General features: G+C 39.4%; 1 protein-coding gene across 5 annotated transcripts in view; it reads left to right on the top strand.

Moving 5' to 3' along the window:
- CREBRF (CREB3 regulatory factor) overlaps window positions 1–26,879 on the top strand; it is a 67,204-nt gene that overhangs the window by 9,206 nt on the left and 31,119 nt on the right. For 3 of the 5 annotated variants that reach the window (XM_033432085.2, XM_004272008.3, XM_033432084.2), the window contains exons 2-4: window positions 18,779–18,972; window positions 21,269–21,394; window positions 22,853–23,939. In XM_033432085.2, coding sequence (XP_033287976.1) covers window positions 18,964–18,972; window positions 21,269–21,394; window positions 22,853–23,939 — 1,222 coding nt within the window. In that variant the 5' untranslated portion in view covers window positions 18,779–18,963. Of the gene's footprint in view, window positions 1–18,778; window positions 18,987–21,268; window positions 21,395–22,852; window positions 23,940–26,879 lie in introns of all 5 variants that reach the window. The other 2 variants (XM_033432086.2, XM_033432087.2) reach the window with 2 other exon arrangements.

Raw genomic sequence — 26,879 nt, 5'->3', positions numbered from 1 at the left:
AATCACAATATCCCTGCAAAGTAAGAGGGGGAATTCTTGTATTTACAAATAAAAGAAGGCAAGTAAGAATCTGGAATGAAATTCCAAATACTCAATTTTAAAGCAGAACATTTTATCTTGAATCTAGAGTTTGTTTCTCAAAGAGCAAGTCTTTAGGAGTATTGGAGCCAAAGAGGCAGGCAGCCTTTCTCAGTTTTGAAAGAAATGATTGCAAAACTGTATTCACAACCCCTTTGTAGCCCTGCGCCACAACCTCTGTACCTCTATAGTCCTGAGCTGGTGGTTTATATAGCCCATTTCACACTAGGAAGGAATTCGAAGGGAATTTCAAAATTGTCTCTAGTATACATTCATGCTACTTGTGAAAAGCATCAACTCTGAGAAGGGAGGGAGGAGACAATAAATTTTGAGGAAGAGTCCAGATGCCTGATAACAAGAGCACTGAAGTTGTTAGGGTATGTCCCCAGTGTCCTCTATGATGGATGTTTCCCTGCAATCTTGCTGGGCGGCTCAAGTGTGATCTCACGTGCACCGCTGTTTTTATGCTGCTACCTTTAATTGTACTGTTCCCTTTTTACATCTTGTAGATTTTTGCAGAACAGCTCAGAAAACGAAATGATTCTTTAAAACTCCAATGTTTAACCTGGATAAAGTACTTTGTCTTAGTTAAAAATGTGTGTGTATGAGAGAGAGAGAGAGAGAGAGCGTGCATGCGAAAGATAGAGAGTATAGTACAACATTTATTAGTCCAGGGGCTTCCCTGGCAGTCCAGTGGTTAAGACTCTGTGCTCCCAATGCAGGGGACAGGGTTTGATCCTTGGTCAGGGAGCTAAGATCCTGCATGCTGCATGGCGTGGCCAAATAAAATAAAATTAAAATTAAAAAAAGAACATGTATTAGTCCAGTGCCTGGATTCAGTTGGTTTAAATAAGTTTTAATCCTCCTCTTTTCCTCTACCCTCTCCTCCGTAGACAAAAATTATTTCAGGTCTTTAAAATTGACTGAAATTCAAACACTACTGTTCCTGGAAATTTAAAAGAAAATTCAGGAGTACAGTGTTAAATATTTTTACTATACAATACTACAGTGGTTCAAGACTCAAATGAACAAGCTTGTACAAGATACTTTGGAGCATTTAAAAGAGACTTAATAAATATATACTGAATGACTGACTTCTTTGTAATGTACTCTTTCTACATGAAGAACGTCGCACCTCTTGACTCCTTATCCAGAATGACCTGTGGTCTTAGGAGATTTCCTGTTTGCTGTCAGTCAGCTCTTGTCCGCATGCCTGTGCTGGGCATAGCATTGCTTTTGGCACTGTGGTGAAACAGACATGAGATGTAATGGTCATTCTCAAAAATTTTACAATCTCTGGTAGAAGAGACAAGGGGTTGGGGAGGAGAAAGAGGAAAAACGTTATGGGCAAAGGCATGAAAAGCTGGAGTCTCACTGCTGGACATCCTTAGTGGAGTGAAGTGGGATTGTAAGTACTTCAAGGATTTGGGGGAAAATTGTAAGACCAAACTAATACTAATGTTATATTTATCAAAGAGTAGTGGAAGATGGGGTTGGAAAGATAGTTTTCTTGTGTCTGAGTATTTTGAATATTATCCAAGAGATAACGGGAGTTGCTAAAAACTTATGAGCACAGTGCTAATATGATGTGGTAGTTTAGGGAAAATAATTTTATAACGGGGCATAAGAACTGGAGAGAGGGAGAGGCTGAAAGCAAGAAGACATGCAGGGCAAATATTGGGATGGTAAATAGAAAATGATGAGGTCCAAGCAAGGGTTGAGAAGGTGGGAAAGGCAAAGTCAGACAGGTACATGCATGCTCTGTACAAGGTAAGTCGTCAGTGTATTTTTGATAAACGAGACTGACGTGATTTAATAACAAAGCAAGTGGGGAGGAGGAAGGAAAGAGTCAAGGCTGAGATCAGTGTTACATGCCTGGATGTCTGAGAGTGATGATACTATTGGCAGAATAGGAATGTTTGGGTGGGGAGGTGGCATGTTGTGTCCGAGGTCATGGGATGCGGGTGATCCAGGGAAATACCTGGATCTCAGATGGTAGGGATGGTGCACTGGTGTGTTTAGGATGAAGAGGTAGATTCGAGAGTTCTCTAGAGATGACTTTTGAGGCACTGAGAGTAGAGATGGTCTTTGTGATGATAGGTTTGCACAGAGGCATCCATTTACTGGCTGACCTTGGACAACTCTTGTCCTTGCTGAACTTTTTTTTTTTTTTTTTTTTTTTTTTTGGTGGTTTTTTTTGCGGTACGCGGGCCTCTCACTGCTGTGGCCTCTCCCGTTGCGGAGCACAGGCTCCGGACGCGCAGGCTCAGCGGCCATGGCTCACGGGCCCAGCCGCTCCGCGGCATGTGGGATCTTCCCAGACCGGGGCACGAACCCGCGTCCCCTGCATCGGCAGGCGGACTCTCAACCACTGCGCCACCAGGGAAGCCCCTTGCTGAACTTTTTAAATTCATGTACAAGTGGTTAGACAGAGGGTGGGGGGTGCTAATACTAACCCTAATTACTTCACTAGGTTTTGTTAAATGACAAGGTATAGCAGTGTTTCTGTAATCTGTAAACAGTTACATCAAATATAAACTGAATATTTGTTACCAGGAGTAATCAAAGGTGGCTGGGGTTAGAAATGCATTCTTTGGTTCTATCTAAAACTGTCTCATGCTCTTATTCTTGTGCTTTGAACAACTTAATTGGCAGGTATCAAGGCTGCAGAAAGACCCTACTAGTATCTTAACCGTCAGTAGTTTTCAGAAATAAAAACTCTTCCCATTCACCTCATGCTGATCTAGAAACCTGCTTTAATGATCTTTCTTATTGGTTCCCAAAGTGGTTTAAATAAGCTCTGGTGTGTTGTCTCTGTAGCCCAAAGATTAACGTTGTGCCAAAGCCTTTGGAAAAGAATTGAATAAAATTCTGAGAGGGCTTGTGTCTGTCTAAGACAGAATTCCAAGGAGAGATCACTTTTGAGATTTAGTATATTTTCTTAGCTCCTCAGGATCCTCAGGAAAATGTGCTTTTAATTATTTAATTAACATATTGTGGCCAACCTAATTTACCCCCTTATTTTTTAAATTCTGAGTGTGAAGATAAAAGGAGACTATTGGGTTGACCCAGGGATAAAGAGTTCACAAGGTGTTATGGCAGAAGGATCCATATCCCGATTGTATTAACATCTAATTAGGATAACCATCTACATTGAAATTTACTTACTTGTTTTTCAGATTTTGGAGTCTAGAGAACTGCTGTTGAAGGGCAGAGAGTAGCAATTTCTCTGCAGTCATGTTCACAGGATTTATATTACATGATGAAGGGAGAACGCAGCCCCCGCCTTTTCTCCAATGCGTTCCTTGCATAGTCAGCCTCTTCCTCCTCAGTGGTTTGGAGATTTGGGGATCTCTGATTTCTACTGTACCATGAAATAGGTAGTGGCTTGATTTAGTAAGCATCTGAAGGTTTGTTTTGTTGAACTCCTGCTAAGTAGTTTTCAGAAAGCAAGGAATTGTTGAGTGGGACATTTGAAGTGTAACAGTTTGGATGGAGTGTGTGGGGGTCCTTCCTCCTTCCCTCCCCCTCTTCCCTTCCTTTCATCTTGGGGATTAAATCTCAGGAGGAATGACTGATTTAAATTAGGGGTCAGGACAACTACCACCTACAGAGAGAGAACCCAAGAACTCTGCCACCTGAAAGAAATGATGAACATGAACTAGCAGAGTTTAGGAAAGATCAAAATAAACCGTGGTATATAACAGTATAAATGTGTTGGCCTGTTTTACCACAGACTTTTTTTTTTTTTTTTTTTAATTTCCTTGTGGTGAATTCCTTGGTGGTCCAGTGGTTAGGACTCCGTGCTTCCACTGCAGGGGGCACGGGTTCGATTCCTGGTTAGGGAACAAAAAGATCCTGGAAGCCATGCACGGCGTAGCCAAAAAAAAAAAAAAAACAATAATAATAATAAAAATTTTTCTTGTGGTAAAATAAACATAAAATTTGCCATTTAAACCATATTGTGTACAATTCAGTGGCATTAAGTGCATTGACAGTTTTGTATAACCATCACCACTGTTCTGAAATATCCAGAATATTTTCATCACCCCAAACAGAAACTGTACTCTCCCAGCCTCTGGTAACCTCTCTTCTCTTTCTGTCTCCATGAATTTGCCTATTCTGGTACTTCATATAAGTGGAATCGTATATTATTTGTCTTTTCTATCTGATTTATTTCATTTAGCATAATGTTTTCAAGGTTCATCCATGTTGTAGCATGTATCAGAATTTCATTCCTTTTTATTACTGGATAATGTTCCAATGTGTGTATATACCACATTTTGTTTATCTTTTCATCTGTCAATGACCACTAGGGTTGTTTCCACCTTTTGGCTATTGGAAATAATGCTGCTCTGAACATGGGTGTACACGTATCTGTTTGAATTCCTGCTTTCGATTCCTTTGGGTATATATCCAGAAGTGGAATTGCTAGATCATATAGTAATTCTATGTTTAACTTTTTGAGGGACTACTAAACTGTTTCTCAGCTGTATTGTTTTACATTCCCACCAGCAATGCACAAGTTTTCTGATTTTTCCATATCCTCACCAACACTTGTTATTTTCTCTTATTTGGATGATAGCCATCCTGATGGGTATGTCAAAAAATTTTAACATCTACTCTGATGATTCAGAAGTGCTGCTTACTATTGTGAGGAACCAGTTCCCTCAAGATAGTAAAAGGGAGCAGTGGCCTAAGGCAGTGACATATAAAAGAGGAGCTGCAGGGATTCTAGCCATCATATGCAATATCTGCTTATTCATAGACATTTTTATTTATAAAGAGGTTTATATTTTTCTTGATGTCAACCTTTTTTTTTGTCAAATATGTGGACCCTTAAGGATCAGCTGAAACCCTCAGATTTGGAAGGGGCACAATTTAGGAGCCCTTGGGTATGTGTGAGCTGCCTGGGCCACACCAGTCAGCTCTTGGATTTGGCTTTTAAGGTTTGGATTAGTGTTGTGAGCAGTCCCGGGGATGAACCTTTGTAAGAAGTTCTTTGATCTTTCCTATTATTTTACTTGACCTTTTACCTTGCCTAATGTACATAGTAAGCCTCAACATATTTTCAAACGGAGAACCAAAAAAACGTAGGGTAGGACCTGGTGGAAAGGGCTATGAAAAGAGATTGAAGCTGCGGCTCTCTTCAGGTGGTACCATTGCTGCTCATAAATAAATCATTTGCCCCATCTCATTGCTTTAGAGAGGTAGTTCTCTGTTACTGCAGTGTCTTCCTGCCCCTAGGAGCTGTTGTTGAATAGTTTTGAATGAGCCCAGGTACAGAAAATCTACTGGTAAATATTGTTTCTGATGGACCACAGTCTTCTCTCCCTTGAAAGGCTCACAAAACTGTATTGGGACTGGTGAGCCAGAGCTGTGAATAAGAAAGTAGTAACTAGGGGAATTAATTTAGCCTTTCCCCTAGCTGTCGTTGGTTTTTGTTTTTTCGGAATAACTACTAGTCCTTGAGGTCAGCTTGAGGGCAGGGTGGAGGATTTTTTGATCAAATAAGTTTGAGAAATGAGATCTGCTCTGTTCACCTATTGGGGTCTGTAATGCACATTAACACCTAGCATCTTGAAGTTTCCAAGAAATTCTGCATAAAGGCAGTATAAGTTTGGTTAACGTGGTGTTTTCCTAACCTCACAACCCTTTTGTTGAGTAACCATTTAACATTCCTAGGGACAAATATTCCTCAGGTCACACATTGGGAAATTAGATCATTAACTTTTTATGTACTTTAATATCAAAAACTTTGAATAAAATATGGATATTCTTGAGACCCACAGAAGTGTGAAGGCATCCCCAAAAAGCATGTTGTTACACCTTCCTCCTCAGTGTCACTTGGCCATCTAAGTATTAATGTGCCTTTTGTATATGGCTCCCTGGTATAGGAGGTAGTTTGTTTTGTTTGCCTTTTTTAATAAATTTACTTTATTTATTTTTGGCTGCATTGGGTCTTCATTGCTGCACGCGGGCTTTCTCTGGTTGTGGTGAGCAGGGGCTACTCTTCATTGCAGTGCACGGGCTTCTCACTGCGGTGGCTTCTCTTGTTGCGGAGCACGGGCTCTAGGCGTGCGGGCTTCAGTAGTTGTGCCATGCGGGCTCTAGAGCGCAGGCTCATTAGCTGTGGCGCACGGGCTTAGTTGCTCCACGGCATGTGGGATCATCCCGGAACAGGGCTTGAACCTGTGTCCCCTGCATTGGCAGGCGGATTCTTAACCACTGCACCACCAGGGAAGCCCTAAGAGGTAGTTTTGAAGCAGTGTGTCATTATGGAAGATTCTGTGTAACGGTGTAACTGTAACGGTGTAACTGCTGTAGAAGTCCTTATTCTTTTGCCCTTCCACCTTTGGGTGGGGAATTTTGCTCTTCTTGGTTGTTTCACAATAAATGTTTGGAACAGTACCAAGCATTTCTGGAAAATGGGTGCAAAATGTTGGGAATGAGGATAGTTGGTGTTGTGACCTTTAGTCATTAGTTTTAGAGACTGGGAGAGTTTATCACTGAAAAGAGGTTCTACTGCTTGGGGTAGAATTGGCCCTCCCCCATCCTGTTTGCTGCCACCTAAGAGACTAGGAGAAGCAACTAAGGACCTTTATCCCAGGAGAACAAGCTCAACCCTCTATATGGTGGATACCCTCTTTTTGGGAATTGGTGTCTTTAAAATATACAGCTTTGTTGTCAACAGCTGTCACAGATGTTGAGTTTTTAAGCTGGAATAGCTGTGGGAGAAAAGAATGTGTTGGCAAAATACACCTATTGATAATAATCACCTTTCAGATTTAGTTCATTGCTACATCCTAATTTAATATCTCATTCAATTCTCATAACACCTCTATTACATAGTTAAGGGATAATAATTGTAATTCCTCAGTCTGGGAGCTAAAGCATACATTTAACTAACTTGCTCTAATTCATAAGGCCGTTTAGTTTTTTTCTTTTTTTTATTGAAGTATAGTTAATCCACAGTGTTGTGTTAGTTTCAAGTGTACAGCAAAGTGATTCAGTTATACATGTATATGTAATATTCTTTTTCAGATTCTTTTCCCTTATAAGTTATTACAAGATATTGAGTATCGTTCCCTGTGCTATACAGTAGGTCCTTGTTGGTTATCTCCTTTATATACAATAGTGTATATGTTAATCCCAAACTCCTAATTCATCTCCCCCACCCCCTGCTATCCCCTTTCATGACCACAAGTTTGTTTTCTATGTCTGAGTTTATTTCTGTTTTGTAAATAAGTTCATTTGTGTCATTTTTTTAGATTCCACAAATAAGTGATTATTATATGGTATTTTTCTTTCTCTGTCTGACTTACTTCACTTAATATGATAATCTCTAGGTCCATCCATGATGCTGCAAGTGGCATTATTTCATTCTTTTTTATGGCTGAGTAATATTCCATTGTATGTATATATACCACATCTTTATCCATTCCTCTGTCAGTAGACATTTAGGTTGCCTTCATGTCTTGGCTACTGTAAATAGTGCTGCAGTGGACATTGGGGTGCATGTATCTTTTCAAATTAGAGTCTTCTCCAGATACATGCCCAGGAGTGGGATTGCTGGATCATATAGTAACTCTATTTTTAGTTTTTTAAGGAATCTCCATGCTGTTCTCCATAGTGGTTGCACCTATTTACATTCCCACCAACAGTGTAGGAGGGTTCCTTTTTCTCCACACCCTCTCCAGCATTTATTATTTGTAGACTTTTTAATGATAGTCATTCTGACTGGTGTGAGGAAACACCTTATTGTAGTTTATTTATTTATTTTTTCCTTATTGTAGTTTTGATATGCATTTCTCTAATAATCAGTGATATTGAGCATCTTTTCATGTGCCTCTTGGCCATTTGTCTGTCTTCTTTGGAGAAATGTCTGTTTAGATCTTCTGCCTATTTTTTCACTGCGTTGTTTGTTTTTTGGATATTAAGCTGTATGAGCTGTTTGTATATTTTGGAAATTAATCCTTTGTCGATGGCATCATTTGCAAATATTTTCTCCCAGTTCATAGGTTGTCTTTTCGTTTTGTTTATGGTTTTCCTTTGCTGTGCAAAAGCTTCTAAATTTAATTAGGTCCCATTTGTTTATTTTTGTTTTCATTTCCATTACTCTAGGAGACAGATTCAAAAAAAATCACTGCAATTTATGTCAAACAGTGTTCTGCCTATGTTTTCCTCTAGGCGTTTTATAGTATCCAGTCTTACATTTAGGTCCTTAATCCATTTTGAGTTTATTTTTGTGCATGGTGTTAGAGAATGTTCTAATTTCATTCTTTTACACGTAGCTGTCCAGTTTTCCCAGCACCACTTATGGAAGAGACCGTCTTTTCTCCATTGTATATTCTTGCCTCCTTTGTCATAGATTAATTGACCATAAGTGCATGGGTTTATTTCTGGGCTTTCTGTCCTGTTCCATTGATCTATGTATCTTTTTTTGTGAGTACCATACTGTTTGATGACTGTAGCTTTGTAGTATAGTCTGAAGTCAGGGAGCGTGATTCCTCCAGCTCCATTCTTCTTTCTGAAGAGTGTTTTGGCTATTTGGGGTCTTCTGTGTATCCATACAAATTAAAAAAAATTTCGTTCCAGTTCTGTGAAAAATGTCATTGGTAACTTGATAGGAACTGCACTGAATTCTGTAGATTGCTTTGGTACTATGGTCATTTTAATAATACTGATGCTTCTGACACAAGAACACTGTATATGTTTTCGTCTCTTTGTATCATCTTCACTTTCTTTAAATCAGCATCTTATAGTTTTTGGAGTACAGGTCTTTTGCCTCCTTGGGTAGGTTTATTCCTAGGTATTTTATTCTTTTTGATGTGATGGTAAATGGGATTGTTTCCTTAATTTCTCTTTCTGATATTTTTTGTTAGTATATAGAAATGCAACAGATTTCTGTGTATTAATTTTGTATCCAGCAACTTTACCACATTCACTGATGAGCTCTAGTAGTTTTCTGGTAGCATCTTTAGGATTTTCTATGTATCTGCATATGTATCTGTATCTTCATGTCATCTGCAGACAGTGAAAGTTTTACTTCTTTTCCAATTTGGATTCCTTTTATTTCTTTTCTTTTTTTTTCTTCCTCATTGCTGTGGCTAGGACTTCCAAAACTATGTTGAATGAAAGTGGTGAGAGTGAGCATCCTTGTCTTGTTCCTGATCTTAGAGGAAATTCTTTCAACTTTTCACCATTGAGTATGATGTTAGATGTGGGTTTGTCATATATGGCCTTTATTATGTTGAGGTTTGTTCCCACTATGCCCACTTTCTGAAGAGTTCTTATCATAAATGGATGTTGAATTTTATCAAAAGCTTTTTCTGCATCTACTGAGATGATCATATGGTTTTTATTCAGTTTGTTAATGTGGTGTATCACACTGAATTAATTTGTGGATATTGAAAAATCCTTGCATCCCTGGGATAAGTCCCACTTGATCATGGTGTATGATCCTTTTAATGTATTGTTGGACTTCGTTTGCTACTATTTTGTTGAGGATTTTTGCGTCTATGTTCATCGGTGATACTGGCCTGTAATTTTCTTTTTTTGTGATATCTTTGTCTGGTTTTGGTATCAGGGTAGTAGTGGCCTCATAGAATGAGTTTGGAAGTGTTCCTTCCTCTGCAATTTTTTGGAATAGTTTCAGGAGGGTAAGTGTTAACTCTTCTCTTAATGTTTGGTAGAATTTGCCTGTGAAGCCATCTGGTCCTGGACTTTTGCTTGTTGGGAGTTTTTTAACTAGTGATTCAATTTCAGTACTGGTAATTAGTCTGTTCGTATTTTCTATTTCTGCCTGGTTCAGTTTTGGGAAATTGTTCCTTTCTAAGAATTTGTACATTTCTTCTAGGTTGTCCATTCTAGTGGTGTACAGTTGCTCATAGTCATCTCTTATGATCCTTTGTATTTCTGTGGTGTTGGTTGTAACTTTTCCTTTTCCATTTCTGATTTTATTGATTTGGGCCTTCTCCCTTTTTTTCTTTTTCTTTTTAAAAATTAATTAATTTATGGCTGCTTTGGGTCTTTGTTGCTGCGTGCGGACTTGCTCTAGTTGCCTCGAGCGGGGGGGCTACTCTTCATTGCAGTGTGCGGGCTTCTCAGTGTGGTAGCTTCTCTTGTTGCGGAGCATGGGGTCTAGGTGCACCGGCTTCAGTAGTTGTGGCACATGGGCTCAGTAGTTGTGGCTCACAGGCTCTGGAGCACAGGCTCAGTAGTTGTGGCGCACGGGCTTAGTTGCTCCACAGCATGTGGGATCTTCCCAGACCAGGGCTTGAACCCGTGTCCCCTGCGTTGGCAGGTGGATTCTTAACCACTGTGCTTCCAGGGAAGTCCCTCTCTTTTTTCTTGATGAGTGTGGCCAAAGGTTTATCAATTTTGTTCATCTTTTCAAAGAACCAGCTTTTAGTTTGTTGGTCTTTTCTATTGTTTTTTTTAGTCTCTACTTCATTTATTTCTTCTGACCTTTATGAGTTCTTTCCTTCTACTAACTTTGGGTTTTGTTTGTTCTTCTTTAGTTGCTTTAGACTTAAAGTTAGGTTGTTTATTTGGGATTTTTCTTGTTTCCTGAGGTAAGCTTTATTGCTGTAAACTTCCCTCTTAGTATTACTTTTGCTGCATCTCATAGGTTTTGGATTATTATGTTTTCATTTTCATTTGTCTCTAGGTATTTTTTAATTTCCTCTTTATTTCTTCAGTGATCCATTGGTTGTTTAGTAGTGTATTGTTTAACCTCCACGTGTTTGTGTTTTTTGCAGTTTTTTTCATGTAGTTGATTTCTGGCCTCATAGTGTTGTGGTCAGAAAAGATGCTTGATACAGTTTCAGTTTTCTTAAATTTACAGAGGCTTGCTTTGTTGCCCAGCATGTGATCTGTCCTGGAGAATGTTCCATGTGCACTTGAGAAGAATGTGTATTCTGCTGCTTTCGGATGGAATGCCCTATAAATATCAACTAAGTCCGTCTGGTCTAATGTGCCATTTAAGGTCTGTGTTTCCTTATTGCTTTTCTGTCTGGATGATCTATCCATTGATGTAAGTGGCGTGTTAAAGTCCCCCACTGTTGTGTTACTGTCAATTTCTTCTTTTATGTCTGTTAACATTTGCCTTATATATTGAGGTGCTCCTGTGTAGGGTGCATATATATTTACAATTGTTGTATATTCTTAGATTGATCCTTTGATCATTATGTAGTGTCCTTCTTTGTCTCTTATAACAGTCTTTATTTTAAAGTCTATTTTGCCTGATGTAAGTATTGCAACTTTGGCTTTCTTTTGATTTCCATTAGCGTGGAATACCTTTTTCCATCCCCTCACTTTCAGTCTGTATGTGTCTCTAGATCTGAAGTGAGTCTCTTGTAGGCAGCAAATATATGGGTCTTGTTTTTGTATCCATTCAGCCAGTATGTGTCTTTTGGTTGGAGCATTTAGTTCATTTACATTTAAGGTAATTATCGATATGTATGTTCCTATTGCCATTTTGTTAATTGTTTTGGATTTGTTTCTGTAGGTTTTTCCCCCCATTCTTTGTTTTCTTGTCGTGATTTGGTGACTAACTTTAGTGTTATGTTTGGATTTCTTTTTCTGTTTTTTTTTTTTTTTTTTTTTTTTATACCTGTCTAAGAATTTGGCCATTTCTTCCAGGTTGTCCATTTTATTAGCATAGAGTTACTTGTAGTAGTCTCTTAGGATGCTTTGTATTTCTGTGGTGTCTGTTGTAACTTCTCCTTTTTCATTTCTAATTTTATTGATTTGAGTCCTCTCCCTCTTTTTCTTGATGAATCTGGCTAATGGTTTATCAATTTTGTTTATCTTCTCAAAGAACCAGCTTTTAGTTTTATTGATCTTTGTTATTGTTTACTTTGTTTCTATTTCATTTATTTCTGCTCTGATCTTTATGATTTCTTTCCTTCTGCTAACTTTGGGTTTTGTTTATTCTTCTTTCTCTAGTTCCTTTAGGTGTAAGGTTAGATTATTTATTTGATATTTTTCTTGTTTTTTGAGGTAGGCTTGTATAGCTATAAACTTCCCTCTTAGAACTGCCTTTGCTGCATCCCATAGGTTTTGGATTGTCGTGTTTCCATTGTCATTTGTCTTGAGGTAATTTTTGATTTCCTCTATGATTTCTTCAGTGATCTCTTGGTTATTTAGTAATGTATTGTTTAGCCTCCGTGTGTTTGTGTTTTTTACGTATTTTTCCCTGTAATTGATTTCTAATCTCATAGCGTTGTGGTCAGAAAAGATGCTTGATGTGATTTCAATTTTCTTAAATATACTGTGGCTTGATTTGTGACCCAAGGTGTGATCTATCCTGGAGAATGTTCCATGCGCACTTGAGAAGAAAGTGTAATCTGCTGTTTTTGGATGGAATGTCCTATAAATATCAATTAAATCTATCTGGTGTATTTTGTCATTTAAAGCTTCTGTTTCCTCATTTATTTTCATTTTGGATGATCTGTCAATTGGTATAAGTGAGATGTTAAAGTCCCCCACTATTGTGTTACTGTCAATTTCCTCTTTTATAGCTGTTAGCAGTTGCCTTATGTATTGAGGTGCTCCTATGTTGGGTGCATATATATTTATAATTGTTATATCTTCTTCTTGGATTGATCCCTTGATCATTATGTAGTGTACTTTCTTGTCTCTTGTAACATTCTTTATTTTAAAATCTATTTTATCTGATATGAGTATTGCTACTCCAGCTCTCTTTTGACTTCCATTTGCATGGAATATCTTTTCCATCCCCTCACTTTCAGTCTATATGTGGCCCTAAGTCTGAAGTGGATCTCTTGTAGACAGCATATAGATGGGTCTTGTTTTTGTATCCATTCAGCAAGCCTGTATCTTTTGGTTGGAGCATTTAATCCATTCACCTTTAAGGTGATTATCGATATATATGTTCCTATGACCATTTTCTTAATTGTTTTGGGTTTGTTTTTGTAGGTCCTTTTCTTCTCTTGTGTTTCCACTTAGAGAATTTCCTTTAGCATTTGTTGTAGAGCTGGTTTGGTGGTGCTGAATTCTCTTAGCTTTTGCTTGTCTGTAAAGCTTTTGATTTCTCCATCGAATCTGAATGAGATCCTTGCTGGGTAGAGTAATCTTGGCTGTAGGTTCTTCCCTTTCATCAGTTTAAGTATATCATGCCACTCCCTTCTGGCTTGTAAAGTTTCTGCTGAGAAATCAGCTGTTAACTTTATGGGAGTTCCCTTGTATGTTATTTGTCATTTTTCCCTTGCTGCTTTAATAATTTTTCTTTGTCTTTAATTATTGCCAGTTTGATTACTATGTGTCTCGGCGTGTTTCTTCTTGGGTTATCCTGTATGGGACTCTCTGCGCTTTCTGGACTTGGGTGGCTATTTCCTTTCCCATGTTAGGGAAGTTTTCGACTATAATTTCTTCAAATATTTTCCCAGGTCCTTTCTCTCTCTCTTCTTCTTCTGGGACCCCTATAATACGAATGTTGTTGTGTTTAATGTTGTCCCAGAGGTCTCTTAGGCTGTCTTCGTTTCTTTTCATTCTTTTTTCTTTATTCTGTTCCTCAGCAGTGAAGTCCACCATTCTGTCTTCCAGGTCACTTATCCGTTCTTCTGCCTCAGTTATTTTCCTATTGATTCCTTCTAGTGTAGCTTTCATTTCAGTTATTGTATTGTTCATCTCTGTTTGTTTGTTTTTTAATTCTTCTAGGTCTTTGTTAAACATTTCTTGCATTTTCTCGACCTTTGCCTCCATTCTTTTTCCGAGGTCCTGGATCATCTTCACTATCATTATTCTGAATTCTTTTTCTGGAAGGTTGCCTATGTCCACTTCATTTAGTTGTTTTTCCTGGGTTGTATCTTGTTCCTTCATCTGGTACATAGCCCTCTGCCTTTTCATCTTGTCTCTCTTTCTGTGAATGTGGTTTTTGTTCCACAGGCTGCCGGATTGTAGTTCTTCTTGGTTCTCCTGTCTGCCTTCTGGTGGATGAGGCTGTCTAAGAGGCTTGTGCATGTTTCCTGATGGGAGGGACTGGTGGTGGGTAGAGCTGACTGTTCTTTTTCTGTTTTGTATGTATATCTATTATGCATTTTTGTTTTGTGGTTACCATGAAGTTTTTGTATAGGAGTCTATATTTATACGTGCTTATTTTAAGTTGCTGATCTCTTAATTTCAAACGTATTTTAGATACCCTGAATTTGTATTCTACTCCCCTGATGATTACTGTTTTTGATTTTCTATTTTACATCTAATTGTTTTGTGTATCCCTTAACTGCTTATTGTTGGATACAAATGATTTTACTACTTTTTAAAAATTTTGTTTATTTATTTATTTATTGGGGGCTGCATTGGGTCTTCGTTGTTGTGCACGGGCTTTCTCTAGTTGTGGCGAGCAGGGGCTACTCTTTGTTGCAGTGCACAGCCTTCTCACTGCGGTGGCTTCTCTTGTTGCAGAGCACGGGCTCTAGGCGCACAGGCTTCAGTAGTTGTGGCGCACGGGCTTAGTTGCTCCGCGGCACGTGGGATCTTCCTGGACCAGGGCTCAAACCCGTGTCCTCTGCATTGGCAGGCAGATTCTTAACCACTGCACCACCAGGGAAGTCCAGATTTTACTACTTTTATCTTTTAACCTCCCTACTAGCTTTGTGTGTGGATGATTTCCTACCTTTATTGTATGTTTGCCTTTCCCAGTGAGATTTTTTATTTTGTAATTTTCTTGTTTCTAGTTGTGGCCTTTTCTTTTCCACCTAGAGCAGTCCCTTTAGCATTTGTTGTAAAGCCGGTTTGGTGGTGCTGAAATCTTTTAGCTTTTGCTTGTCTGTAAAGTTTTTGACTTCTCTATCAAAATTGAAAGAGAGCCTTGCTAGGTAGAGTATTCTTGGTTGTAGCTTTTTCTCTTTCATCACTTTAAGTATATTGTGCCACTCCCTTCTGGCCTGCAGGGTTTCTGCTGAAAAATCAGCTGATAGCCCTATGGGAGTTCTCCTGTTTGTTATTTGTTGCTTTTCCCGTGTTGCTTTTAATATTCTCTCTTTATATTTAATTTTTGTCCTTTTGATTACAGTGTGTCGTGGTGTATTCCCCTGTGGGTTAATTCTCTATGGGACTCTGCACTTCCTGGACTTGGGCGACTATTTCCTTTCCCAGGTTAGGGAAGTTTTCAGCTATTATCTCTTGAAATATTTTCTCAGGTCCTTTCTCTCTCTCTTCTCCTTCTGGGACCCCTATAATGTGAATATTAGCATGTTTGACGTTGTCCCAGGGGTCTCAGACTGTCCTCGTTTCTTTTCATTCTTTTTTCTTTTTTTGGTTTGGCAGCAGTGATTTCCACTACTCTGTATTCCAGCTCACGGATCCATTCTTCTCCTTCATTTAGTGTACTGTTGGTTCCTTGTAGTGTGTTTTTCATTTCAGTTATTGTCTTCTTTAATTTTGTTTGTTTCCCTGGTGGGTGAGGTTGGTCCAGAGGCTTGTGCAGGCTTCCTGGTGGGAGGGGCCTGTGCCTGCCTCCTGGTAGGTGGAACTGGGTCTTGGTTTTCTGGTGGGCAGGGCCATGTTTAGGGCTGTGTTTAGAGGCAGCTGTGGACAGGAAGTCCTTCGGCAACCTGTCTGCTGACGGGTGGGGCTGTGTCCACACCCAGTTTGTTGCTTGGCCTGAGGTATCCCAGCACTGGAGCCTTCAGGCTGTTGGGTGCAACCAGGTCTTGGTGCCAATATATCAGCCTCCCCCATGTATCTTTCACCAGTGTCTGTGTCCCCAGGGTGGGTCACAGCTGCCCCCAACCTTCCCAGGAGACCTTGCAAGACCAACAGGTAGGTCTGGCCCAGGCTCCTGTGAAATTACTGCTTTTGTCTTTGGTCCTGGTGTGCATGAGATTTTGTGTGCACCCTTTAAGAATGAAGTCTTATTTCCCCCAATCTTGTGGAGCTTCTGCAATCAAGCCCTGCTGGCCCTCAAAGCTAAATGCTCTAGGGGCTCCTCTTCCTGTTGCCAGACCCCCAGACTGGGGTCCCAGATATGGGGCTCAGAACTCTTGCTCCTGTGGGGAAACCTCTATAATATAATTATTCTCCAATTTGGGGTTCACCTACCTGGGGGATATGGGATTTGATTATATTGTAAGTCCATGCCTCCTACCAGTCTCATGGTTCTGTCTTTATGTCTTTAGCTGTAGAGGATCTTTTCTGGTAGGTTTCAGTCTTTTTCAACAATGATTGTTCTGCAGCTTGTTGTGATTTTGGTGTGCTTGTGAGAGTTGATGAGCTTAAAGTCCTTCTACTCCGCCATCTTGGCCACTCTCCTATTTCGTTTTTTGGGGTTTTTTTGTTGTTGTTGGTTTTGTTTTTTGTTTGTTTGTTTTTTTGCGGTACGCAGGCCTCTCACTGTTGTGGCCTCTCCCGTTGCGGAGCACAGGCTCTGGACACGCAGGCTTAGCGGCCATGGCTCACGGGCCCAGCCGCTCCACGGCACGTGGGATCTTCCCAGACCGGGGCACAAACCCGTGTCCCCTGCATCGGCAGGCGGACTCTCAACCACTGTGCCACCAGGGAAGCCCTCCTATTTAGTTTTAATTATGGAATCAAAACTGGAATCCAGGTCTCTTGTCTTCCAAACAAGTGCTCTTTTTGCTAACTGCATTGACAAATTTGTTTCGATGCCAAGTGTTTAAAATAACGTTTTACATAAATATTTGTATTTGTATGGAAGTTTTATGGCTTAGAAAATTTGGTAGCCAGGAGTAATATTATTTTCTTTATATAGATGAGAAAAATGAGTCTTAGAAAGATTGACCTACCCAATATTGTAGAGTTTGCAAGTGAGAGCAATAACTAGAACTTAGCCCTTTTTTTGTCCAGTGTTTTCCTGATAAACCAAGCTGTTGGTACATGGTGTCTATAGTGGTTGTCAATAAATATATGCCAAAATATATATGTTGTAGAGAACTCAATCTCTTCTTGATTCTTCAACCCTGTTGCTAGAAAGGATAAGTTTCAGGTTTTAGAGAGTATCAAACTTTTTTCCCAGATCCAAAGTTATAGACCGGGGTTATACTAGTCCACTTTGTTGAATGCATCACTTGAATAATTTGTTTTTTTGGGGGGGGTCTAAGTAATAGGTCTGGAAAAGGCAACTGACCTTGTTTCTCACAGGAATCATGGGAAGAGTTAGGACTGAGAGTACGTGTCAGCAGTATGTCCAAGGAGGAATTGGGCCAGAACTAGCCTTTGGCACAAGCAGGCATCAGTCCATTTAAAAACTGTAGCACTGGATTGAGATGCATAGTTAATTCTGTTTCTGGGCCCAGGTTGGGCACTTGAGGGTGTTTCCTAGGCTAGAACAGTGCACTGAGAATGACAGCCAAGTAGTGGGAAAAGCCCAGCAAAGATCTAGGAAATGCAGATGATACTCAATTAATTAATCTAATTGAGTAGAACAATTATTGCGTCCTTGTTGACTATCTCTTATTTGTTCAGCAAGAGGTCTCTGAAATTGATGTAATGTATCACTCTGAAGCTCTAGGCCAGAGAATGTGTTAACTACAGAGGGCAGCGTAGCTTAAATTGGCTCTTTACATCAGTCTAAGAAATGATACTGCATCTAGAATGAATAAGAGCAAGAAGTTCAGTTTAAAGCAGAGGTTCTCAGATTTTAGAGAGGAGCAGAATCACCCTGAGGACTGGTTAAAACACATTACTGGGCCCTACGCTCAGAATTTCTGCTTTAGTAGGTCTGGGCTGGAGCCCAAGAATTGCATTAGTAACAGATTTCCAGGTTGATGCTGATGCTGCTGGTCCTGGGATCACACTTTGAGGACCACTTATCTAGGAAGAGATGATGAAGTGGGTATAGCTGTTTAGTTCTTCTTGATTAAAGCCTTCACAGAGGAGGGAAAGGGGAACTAACCTGTCAGTTTCTACCACAGTCAAGACCCTGTGCCAGGTGACTTGCAGTCATTTAATTTAACCCTTGAAACCACTCTGCAAAGTAGTCCTTATCCCTGTTTCGCCTCTCAACATACACGTTCAGAGCTTACTGGAATGATTACTTCAAGGACAGATTTCACTTATAACTCAAAGAATAATGCTGCGTATACCATTATGAACATGATTTTATGTAATGTAGAGGATATATTAAATTCTGTTATTGGTGATATATATTCATTGCTCTTCTTGTACATTTATGAGAGATATAAAATGTAGGTTCACTTAGCAGTAATGATTATACAGTAGATGGAATTGCTGAGACATGTTTTCTCATACAAAACATGAAGAGAATGGGAGGTTTATTTTAACATTAAGTAAAATACATTTTTAGATCACAGGAAAGATGGGCCTATGTTAATAATATTTTTTTTCCTTTTGGCCGTGCCACCGGGCATGTGGGATCTTAGTTCCCCAACCAGAGAATCGAACCTGTGCCCCCTGCATTGGAAGCATGGAGTCTTAACCACTGGACTGTCAGTGAAGTCCCAGGCCTATGTTAATTTTGTCAGCATTTTTTTTTTTTTTAATGGTGCCAGTTGGTTATTGACCAGTCCTATTGTAGAAACAAATAAAGGGAGGGATGGTGAATTTCAGAATAGTTGGTACTAAAAAATGGCCTAAATTCTTGATAGTACAATCACAGTACTTATTCCTTTAAAGTGTTCTTTGTTAATGTTATTTTTGAAAGGTCAACTTGTTTCTAGTGGCTTTCAGTGAAGTTACTTTGTGTTGTTGACAGATTCGCACAGAATTATTAAAAAAACAACAGTGATACAAGCAGTTGAATTGAAGGCATTCTGGGAAACCTACTGTTTATTGTGAAAATCATCTTTGATCTTGAAATTAAAAGTAAAGCTGGAAAGGAATTTACAAACGAGAAAAAAAAGAAGTTTGGGATCGGACTCACAGGATCTGGGCTTGGAAATGCCTCAGGTAAATCATACAGAGTAGGTGCAAAGTTTTATATTTTCCCACTGCAGTTGGTTCAGTAAGTTCTCTGAATCTTAACACAACTTGCTATAATATCTTTTAAAGACATTTTGCTGCTGATCTCAACTGGTTTTGAATACATGTCCTTCCTTTGCTATAGCTTTGAAATTTAATGAGGTTGACACAGGGAACAATGTGAAGGAAAAGTTGGTTAGAAGGTAGCAGAGGTGCTGGCTTTTATGGGGTCTAAACCAACTCCCCTGAAAATTAATCTGCCACAGAAAGCCCATTTCCATCCCCTCTATCTTCTTCTAGTTTCCCAATTGTTCCTTTCCCTTCATGCCCATTGAATTCAGTTAGGAGGAAATGGTGAGGGACTTCAACCTTTCTGTCTTTCACACACACACATACACACACACACACACACACACACACACACACACACATACACATATATACCTGTACCTCCCACAAAACATGTCTAAGGATGACTATTTATATCATGGTAACTACTTTGAATTGCTCAGTTCTGGTTTGAGGCAATCACTGAAACAATAAATGAAGTCCTGTTAGTCCCTATTCGGCATATCCAAACTTCTTCCCTTCCCCCTCCCGTGGTTAGGTCTTATCCCTCCCCCACTTTTTTTTTTTTTTTTTTTTTGTCTGCGTTGGGTCTCCGCTGCTGCACGCGGGCCCTCTCCAGCCGCGGCGAGGGGGGCCACTCTTAGCCGCGGTGCGCAGACCTCCCACTGCGGCGGCCCCTCCTGCCGCGGAGCACGGGCTCCAGAGCGCAGGCTCAGCAGCTGCGACGCATGGGCCCAGCCGCTCCGCGGCACGTGGGATCCTCCCGGACCAGAGATCGAACCCGCGTCCTCCGCATTGGCAGGCAGACTCCCATCCACTGCGCCACCAGGGAAGCCCTGTCCCCCCTCTTTTTATGCTGGGGAGAAACCTAGAAATAATGAGAGGGCAGGGACTCTGAGGTGGCTTTATGTGGGGCCAGGCAGAACTGTGCCTCGAGCACAGGAAATCAGCAACTTGCCGAGATGGTCCAGTGATTTGGAGACAGGCAGCGGAGGCAAAAGGGGGTTTGCTAGCTGATAGTAAAAAGACCAGTGGCCTCCCTCCACCCCAACCACTATACCAAGTGGACTGCAGATACCCATTTTGAGTTCTTTCCCATTCAAGGTTTCATTCGCTATTTATTGAATACTTGAATTTAGGTCTATAAAACACTTATTTTGAGCTTGCAACCTGGCAAGCTTGCGGAAAATTAGAGAAAGAAAAGAATGGGATGGGAAGTACCCATGAAGGAAAACATGGTGAAAGAGTGTGTGAAAAGGGGTCAGTCTGTGGTAGGTAGAAGGTATATGAATAGAGAAATATAAGCAAGTAGACTAATATAATTTTTAAAGTTTTGACAGAAACTTGCAAGAGAAGAACAAAAAGGCAAACAGGGAATTTGTATTCTTTCCCATCTTCCTTTATCCAAGTTAGATTTCAAAGTGAGGACTTTGACTTGTTTGGGCCACTTTAGTAGTCTTAGCCTGAACTTCACTCTGAACTGATTTGTTTAGACCTTGAAATGATAAAGGGGGGATAAAGAGAAAAGAAGGAGCATCAACTCTGGGTGCCGAGCCTTTTTTTCTCCCTTTCTTATTTATCATAGAAATTGTATCCTTCTCAGGGATCACGATTAAGGCTACTGAGTTCATGCACCAGTTACTGGCCTCACTCAGCAGATTTTTTGATATTTGGCTGATCCTGACTCCATCACGTTCCTGGAGGCATTAGTTGGACTAGAGATGCCCAAATGGTCTTACACTTGTTTTGGGAAATAAGACATTGAACTCATTTAGGAGTATAGAGACTGTCTTGCTATCTCTTCAGACCCGAAGAAATGGCAGGGGATTCTCCACTTTCTGGAGTTAGAACAGCGAGTGTTGTTAGAGATGGATTTGAAGAAATGTTACAATAGCTAATAAATAAAAGTACTCATTAGGTACTACATGCTGACTCTGGTGGCTAAATAAGCTTTAGTTTTTAGAAGTTAGGTATAATTAACAATTTCCAGTCTATTCCTTTTCCAATGTTTGATGCATCTTAGTTATTTTCGTAATATAATTCCATAGTTTAATGTTAGTTAGATATTTTAAATGTACTAAAATTAAAAAGCAGGAAAAAATACAAAATTGTTTTAAAGATAATTATTTAGTAGGTGTGAGGGTGGGGCTTGTGTGTAATAAACTGGTCTCGAAGCAGTCGTTAACTTTCCAAAATTAAAATCACTCTGTTGTAGCCTAGTGTAAGCGGAATGGATCCGCCTTTTGGGGATGCCTTTCGAAGCCACACCTTTTCAGAACAGACTCTGACGAGCACAGATCTCTTAGCAAACAGTTCAGATCCAGATTTCATGTATGAACTGGTAAGTAACATTTTCTTGGATTCTGCTTTAATCGATTTGAGGTAAAGGTGTTGTATCATTTTTTTATTTATAAATGTCTAAAAAGAAAAAATTATGTGATCAGGCCAAATTTTTTTCTTGTCACTATCAGTCTGGTATTTTAGAAGGGTGTATGAGCCCATTGAAAATAGTAAGAGGAAAGGTTATCTAAATATCCTTAACTCTAGTTTTTGACGATGAAGGTAGAAGCCGTCTTTTTAATATGCCTAACTGCTAAAGGACTTTTCAGCTGGGATATTTAGGACTGATAACATTGAGCAAGGCAGATGACACAGAGAATGTGAGACAAAGGTAGCAAATCCAAGCAACATCTGAATATACTAATTATTTATTCTCGAGGTAAAAAGACACTTAAGATTCTTAAGAAAAAGACTTTAAAAATAACTTAAATTACATGCAACTTCAGAAACACGGAGGTATATCAAAACTGGAAAACTAACACAAATCTGTTAATTTGCTAAAAATTATTGAGTTGTACGCTTAATAGAGGTGAATTTTGTGGTATATAAACTATATTTCAATAAAGCTGTTAAAACACACGGAGACATACGTGCAACCAAAAAAAAAAAAAAAAAACGAAAACCCCACAAACAAATGGAGAAATCAAAAACAGAACAAAAACAAACTGGAAAACTGAAAATTTCCTCATTTTCTTCCTGAGCCTCCACCCACCAAACCTTCTCCCCAGAGATAATTACCACTAACAGAGTTTTTCTATGCATATATAAATATATGAATATTTTAAATTGGATGACATATCATTGATACAGTATTCTGTAACTTAACTCTTTCTAACATAAAAACATGGTAAGTGGCCTTTCATCCTAGTACATTAGAGCTTAACTGCATTCCTTTTAATGGCTGCATAGTCTTACTGACATTTAAAAAATCATCTCTCTACTCATGAGGAGTTAAAGTACTTTCCCATGCCCAAGAGTTATCACGAGGTCTTACCAAAGATTTTATCTTTCTGTGGCTGAGTTGCACCTCTCTTTGGATTGCTCTTCACCTCTATGTTTAAATTCTCACTTAGGAAGACATATTCTGTGATGAAGGTAAGGCCTTTGTTATTTGCTTTATAACTGAAGCTTGTTTCTGAGAAGTTCCCAAAATCCTTCTAAGTTAAAGATCAGGAAATGTAAACTTTTTTTCGGGAAGAGTGTTTACAGTGAAGTTCAAGAGCCCTGAACCATACCTAAGTTTCTCAGGGGACATATTTTCCCTTTTTTTTTTTTCCTTGCCCGAGGAAATGATATTAAATGGAATGGTAGAGTGTCATGTAAGTAGTGTTTATCGTAAAAGCAGACCAGAGGTTGAGTACTGATTTATCAATTTGATGCATGAAAGTGAGGATGGAGGTAAATAATTCTTTCCTCAGTTACAGTATGTGATTTATATAGTTTTTTAAACCTTTCTCAGGATAGAGAGATGAACTACCAGCAAAATCCTAGAGACAACTTCCTTTCTTTGGAGGACTGCAAAGACATTGAAAATCTGGAGTCTTTCACAGATGTCCTGGATAACGAGGGTACTTTAACCTCAAACTGGGAACAGTGGGATACATACTGTGAAGACTTAACGAAGTACACCAAACTAACCAGCTGTGACATCTGGGGAACAAAAGAAGTGGATTACTTGGGTCTCGATGACTTTTCTAGCCCTTACCAAGATGAAGAGGTCATAAGTAAAACTCCAACTTTGGCCCAGCTTAATAGCGAGGACTCTCAGTCTGTTTCTGATTCCCTTTATTACCCTGATTCACTTTTCAGTGTCAAACAAAATCCCTTGCCCTCATCATTCCCTGGTAAAAAGATCGCAAGTAGAGCAGCTGCTCCTGTGTGTTCTTCTAAGACTCTTCAGGCTGAGGTCCCTTTGTCAGACTGTGTCCAAAAAGCAAGTAAACCCACTTCAAGCACACAAATCATGGTGAAGACCAACATGTATCATAATGAAAAAGTGAACTTTCATGTTGAATGTAAAGACTATGTGAAAAAGGCAAAGGTAAAGATCAACCCAGTGCAGCAGAGCCGGCCTCTACTGAGCCAGGTTCATGCAGATGCAGCAAAGGAGAACACCTGCTACTGTGGTGCCGTAGCCAAAAGACCAGAGAAAAAAGGGACGGAGCCTCTGCAGGGCCATGCCACTCCAGCTTTGCCTTTTAAAGAAACCCAGGAACTATTACTCAGTCCCCTGCCCCAGGAGGGGCCTGTGTCTATTGCAGCAGGAGAGAGTAGCAGCCTTTCTGCCAGCACATCGGTCTCAGATTCATCCCAGAAAAAAGAAGAGCACAATTATTCCCTTTTTGTCTCTGACAACTTGGGTGAACAGCCAACCAAATGCAGTCCTGAAGAAGAGGAGGAGGACGAGGAAGATGTTGACGATGAGGACCATGATGAAGGATTTGGCAGCGAGCATGAACTTTCTGAAAACGAGGAAGAGGAAGAAGAGGAAGAGGATTATGAAGATGACAAGGATGATGACATCAGTGACACTTTCTCTGAACCAGGTATTGTAGTGCTTGGAGGCTTACTGAATTGACTTTTTGCTACTCTCTTGAAATAGAAAGTTTTGCTGTGGTTGCTTTCTTTGTCTTAGTTTGGGGATTAAATGACTTAGTATCTTGACTTGGATATGTAATTGCTTTTATCTATTGAAACAGCTCTAAAATAATCACTCTTGCTCATGTGTAGTTCATATGCTGATTCCTCGAGGGCTTCTTCTTAGTTTATCTTATGTTAAGTGATCTGATTTGTTACTGTCTTGAGCAGCTGTGCAAAGATGCCAAAATTGATTGGTTTAAAAAATATTCCTATTTCTGCATGTGTCCCTCTGTTATAATTGAGGTATGTTTGGAGTCCCTAGAATGGTGAACCAAGCAATGATGGTTTATATTACTCATCCCTAATAACCAACAAAGCCTACTTAATGAATAAGGTAAAAGAGAGCTTTTTCTTTGTGTCTGCTGCATCTTTCATTTGCACAGTATTTTTCCACTGAAGAAAAATACATGCTGTAATTTAATGAGCATGAAGGAGTCTCTGCTCTATTTATATACAGTGCATATAAAAAAAAGGGAGAAAGAAAATGAAACCTGTGGGGAACTGGTTCACTTCAGCATGTACATGGTTGGGCTTTTGCCACTGTTGGCTTGTGCAGTTTATTTATGAAAATGGTGTTGCCAAGTGGCACACAGTTAAATGCACAAAGAAGTGAAGATCTTCACATTTAAGCGAAAGTTATTTTCTTCAAAAATAATATTGGCACTATAACTTCTACATAAAAGACCAAGTTATTAAGAAAAATATAAATTGTCAAAGAGAGCCCTTTCATTGTTGGAATTTCAGCCAGTATAAACATTAGTATTTAATTTTCAGAAAGGTTTTTCAGCCATAGTAGCTATATTGTAGCCAGTGAAGCATATTATTGCCCAGAGACTTTCCTCTTAGTGAAATCTTTCTATTGCACAAATGCTTAGATTTATGCATTTGATACAATTAAGTTGTTTGACTTGAGTGGATTTTCAAGTAAGGAAAAGGTGGAGGAAAAGGGTTTATGCCTTTTCTTTGGTTTACTTTAGCACTCAGTATAGTCTAGACAGAACAATTGTCTTTTCTACTTAGCAGGAAAACTTCTCTCTCAACAAGTTAATGAAATCTGCTTTGAGGTGTTTCAAACTGTCTTTGCAGTTAGCAGTAAGTTATATAGCTCCCTCCCATAGGGAGACCAAAGTGCTCTCCATGAGTGGTCCTTAAAACCTGACAGGTCAGTCCTATTGTTTTGAGTCCCATATTTAGAATTAGGGTAGGAGGGAGGGTAAGGGTTGAGACAAGGAGTGATAACTAGGGTGATAACTAGGAAGTGGAAAGTATGGGGAAGAAAATGCCTTTACTGGCTGGTGCTCAAAGAAATATATAAATCTGAGGGAGTCGGTAAATCCCACTATCACCAAGCAAGGCAGGCAAGGACTATACTGTTTATTCCACTTCTGGTTGTAGTTTTGCTTTTCTTTGACTTTTTTTTTTTTTGGTGGGATCTTAGTTCCCTGACCATGGATTGAACCTGGGCCTCGACAATGAGAGCGTGGAGTCTTAACCACTGGATTGCCAGGGAATTCCTGCTTTTCTTTGACTTTTAACTCCAGTCATCCTTGATCTTTTGACTTGATTTCACAAGGATAAATGTGTTGAGAGATGAGTAGGTCCATGAAAAGAAACCACTTAATAAGTTGACCCTCATTTCCATTTTCTCAGCCTTTTGACTCTTGTCGGGGGTGGGGCGGGAGAGCCGTGATTTGTGAGTTTGTTGGTGTTAAGCAACCAACAGTGCTTTAAACAGAGATGTGTTAGCTGGCATTTGTCAGGGTGAACCCCTCTTATTGGCACTATTTAACAATACTAAATGTTTGGATGGCATTTAATTCACTCACTTCCAGTTGACTTGAAGTAAAACCTCTTTGGTTAGTATTACTTGGACACTTCTCACAAATGTCAACAAATGACATGCCTTATCCACAAATCAATGATATTTTATGGTATTTTGGGGGCTTATTCTCATTTGCTAATGAAAATTTCCCTTCCTCTTGGAAGAAAGAGCTAAACAAGTGACTTTAAGAATACAAATGTGAGTTATTGGTGAGAGGCAAGAAGAAATTCTTTGAAGCAGAAAAGTGGGATAGTTATAGTTTCTTCAGAGTGGGTTGATTGGTTTAATTTGCAGCAGTTTACAAAGGCCCTTTTGTGATGACTAGCTCCCTTGATGCTGTTTCTTGGCAGTTGGCTACAACAGTGCCTGAGCCTACAAAGCTCCAGGAAAGGTGTAAAATGGAGTTTCAGTCCCTACTCTGGACTTGCTCCCAAGTTTTAATAGAGCCTATTCTGTGGACAGGCTACAACTGTTTGGGGTCATGGAATTACATGGTTGTAAGGCTAAGAATTAGGCCCCCAGAATGAGAGTTTATTTTGTAATCCCTACTAAGGATTTTCATGATTGACTTTACCAGCTTAATGGCAGTAATCTGCACTAACCAAAGACGTGTGATCAGAATTTTAGGCCTTTTTGACTACGTTTTGGTAACTGTGTCAGGAAGGAATGAGTTAGATCAATATGGTGATCCATCAAATGAAAAGAAAATGGAAAAGGCTCCATGGGAAATGTTACATTAAACAAATCATTGATTTGTTAAAAAAAAATTGTGTGTGGGGGTGCCTATTTTTGTGTTAGGCACTGTGTGTACTAATTTTTGGCTATGCAGAGATGAACAAAATAGACATGATCCTTATCTTCATGCAACTTAGAGTTGAGTGGGTTTATTTACTGTCATGATTTCTCAGTCTTCTGATCTTATGTGTACTGTGACTTAGCAAGAGAAAGATTCAGGACAAGAATTTCTTAAAATTTATTTGATCACAGAACTCACTTGGGATTGAAGACATTTTATAGTAATAGT

The sequence above is a fragment of the Orcinus orca genome, chromosome 3 (genome assembly GCF_937001465.1).
Source record: "Orcinus orca chromosome 3, mOrcOrc1.1, whole genome shotgun sequence".
NCBI classification, from domain to species: Eukaryota; Metazoa; Chordata; class Mammalia; order Artiodactyla; family Delphinidae; genus Orcinus; species Orcinus orca.
Note: the sequence above shows the minus strand (reverse complement) of the source record. Positions and strands in the feature narration are given on the sequence as shown.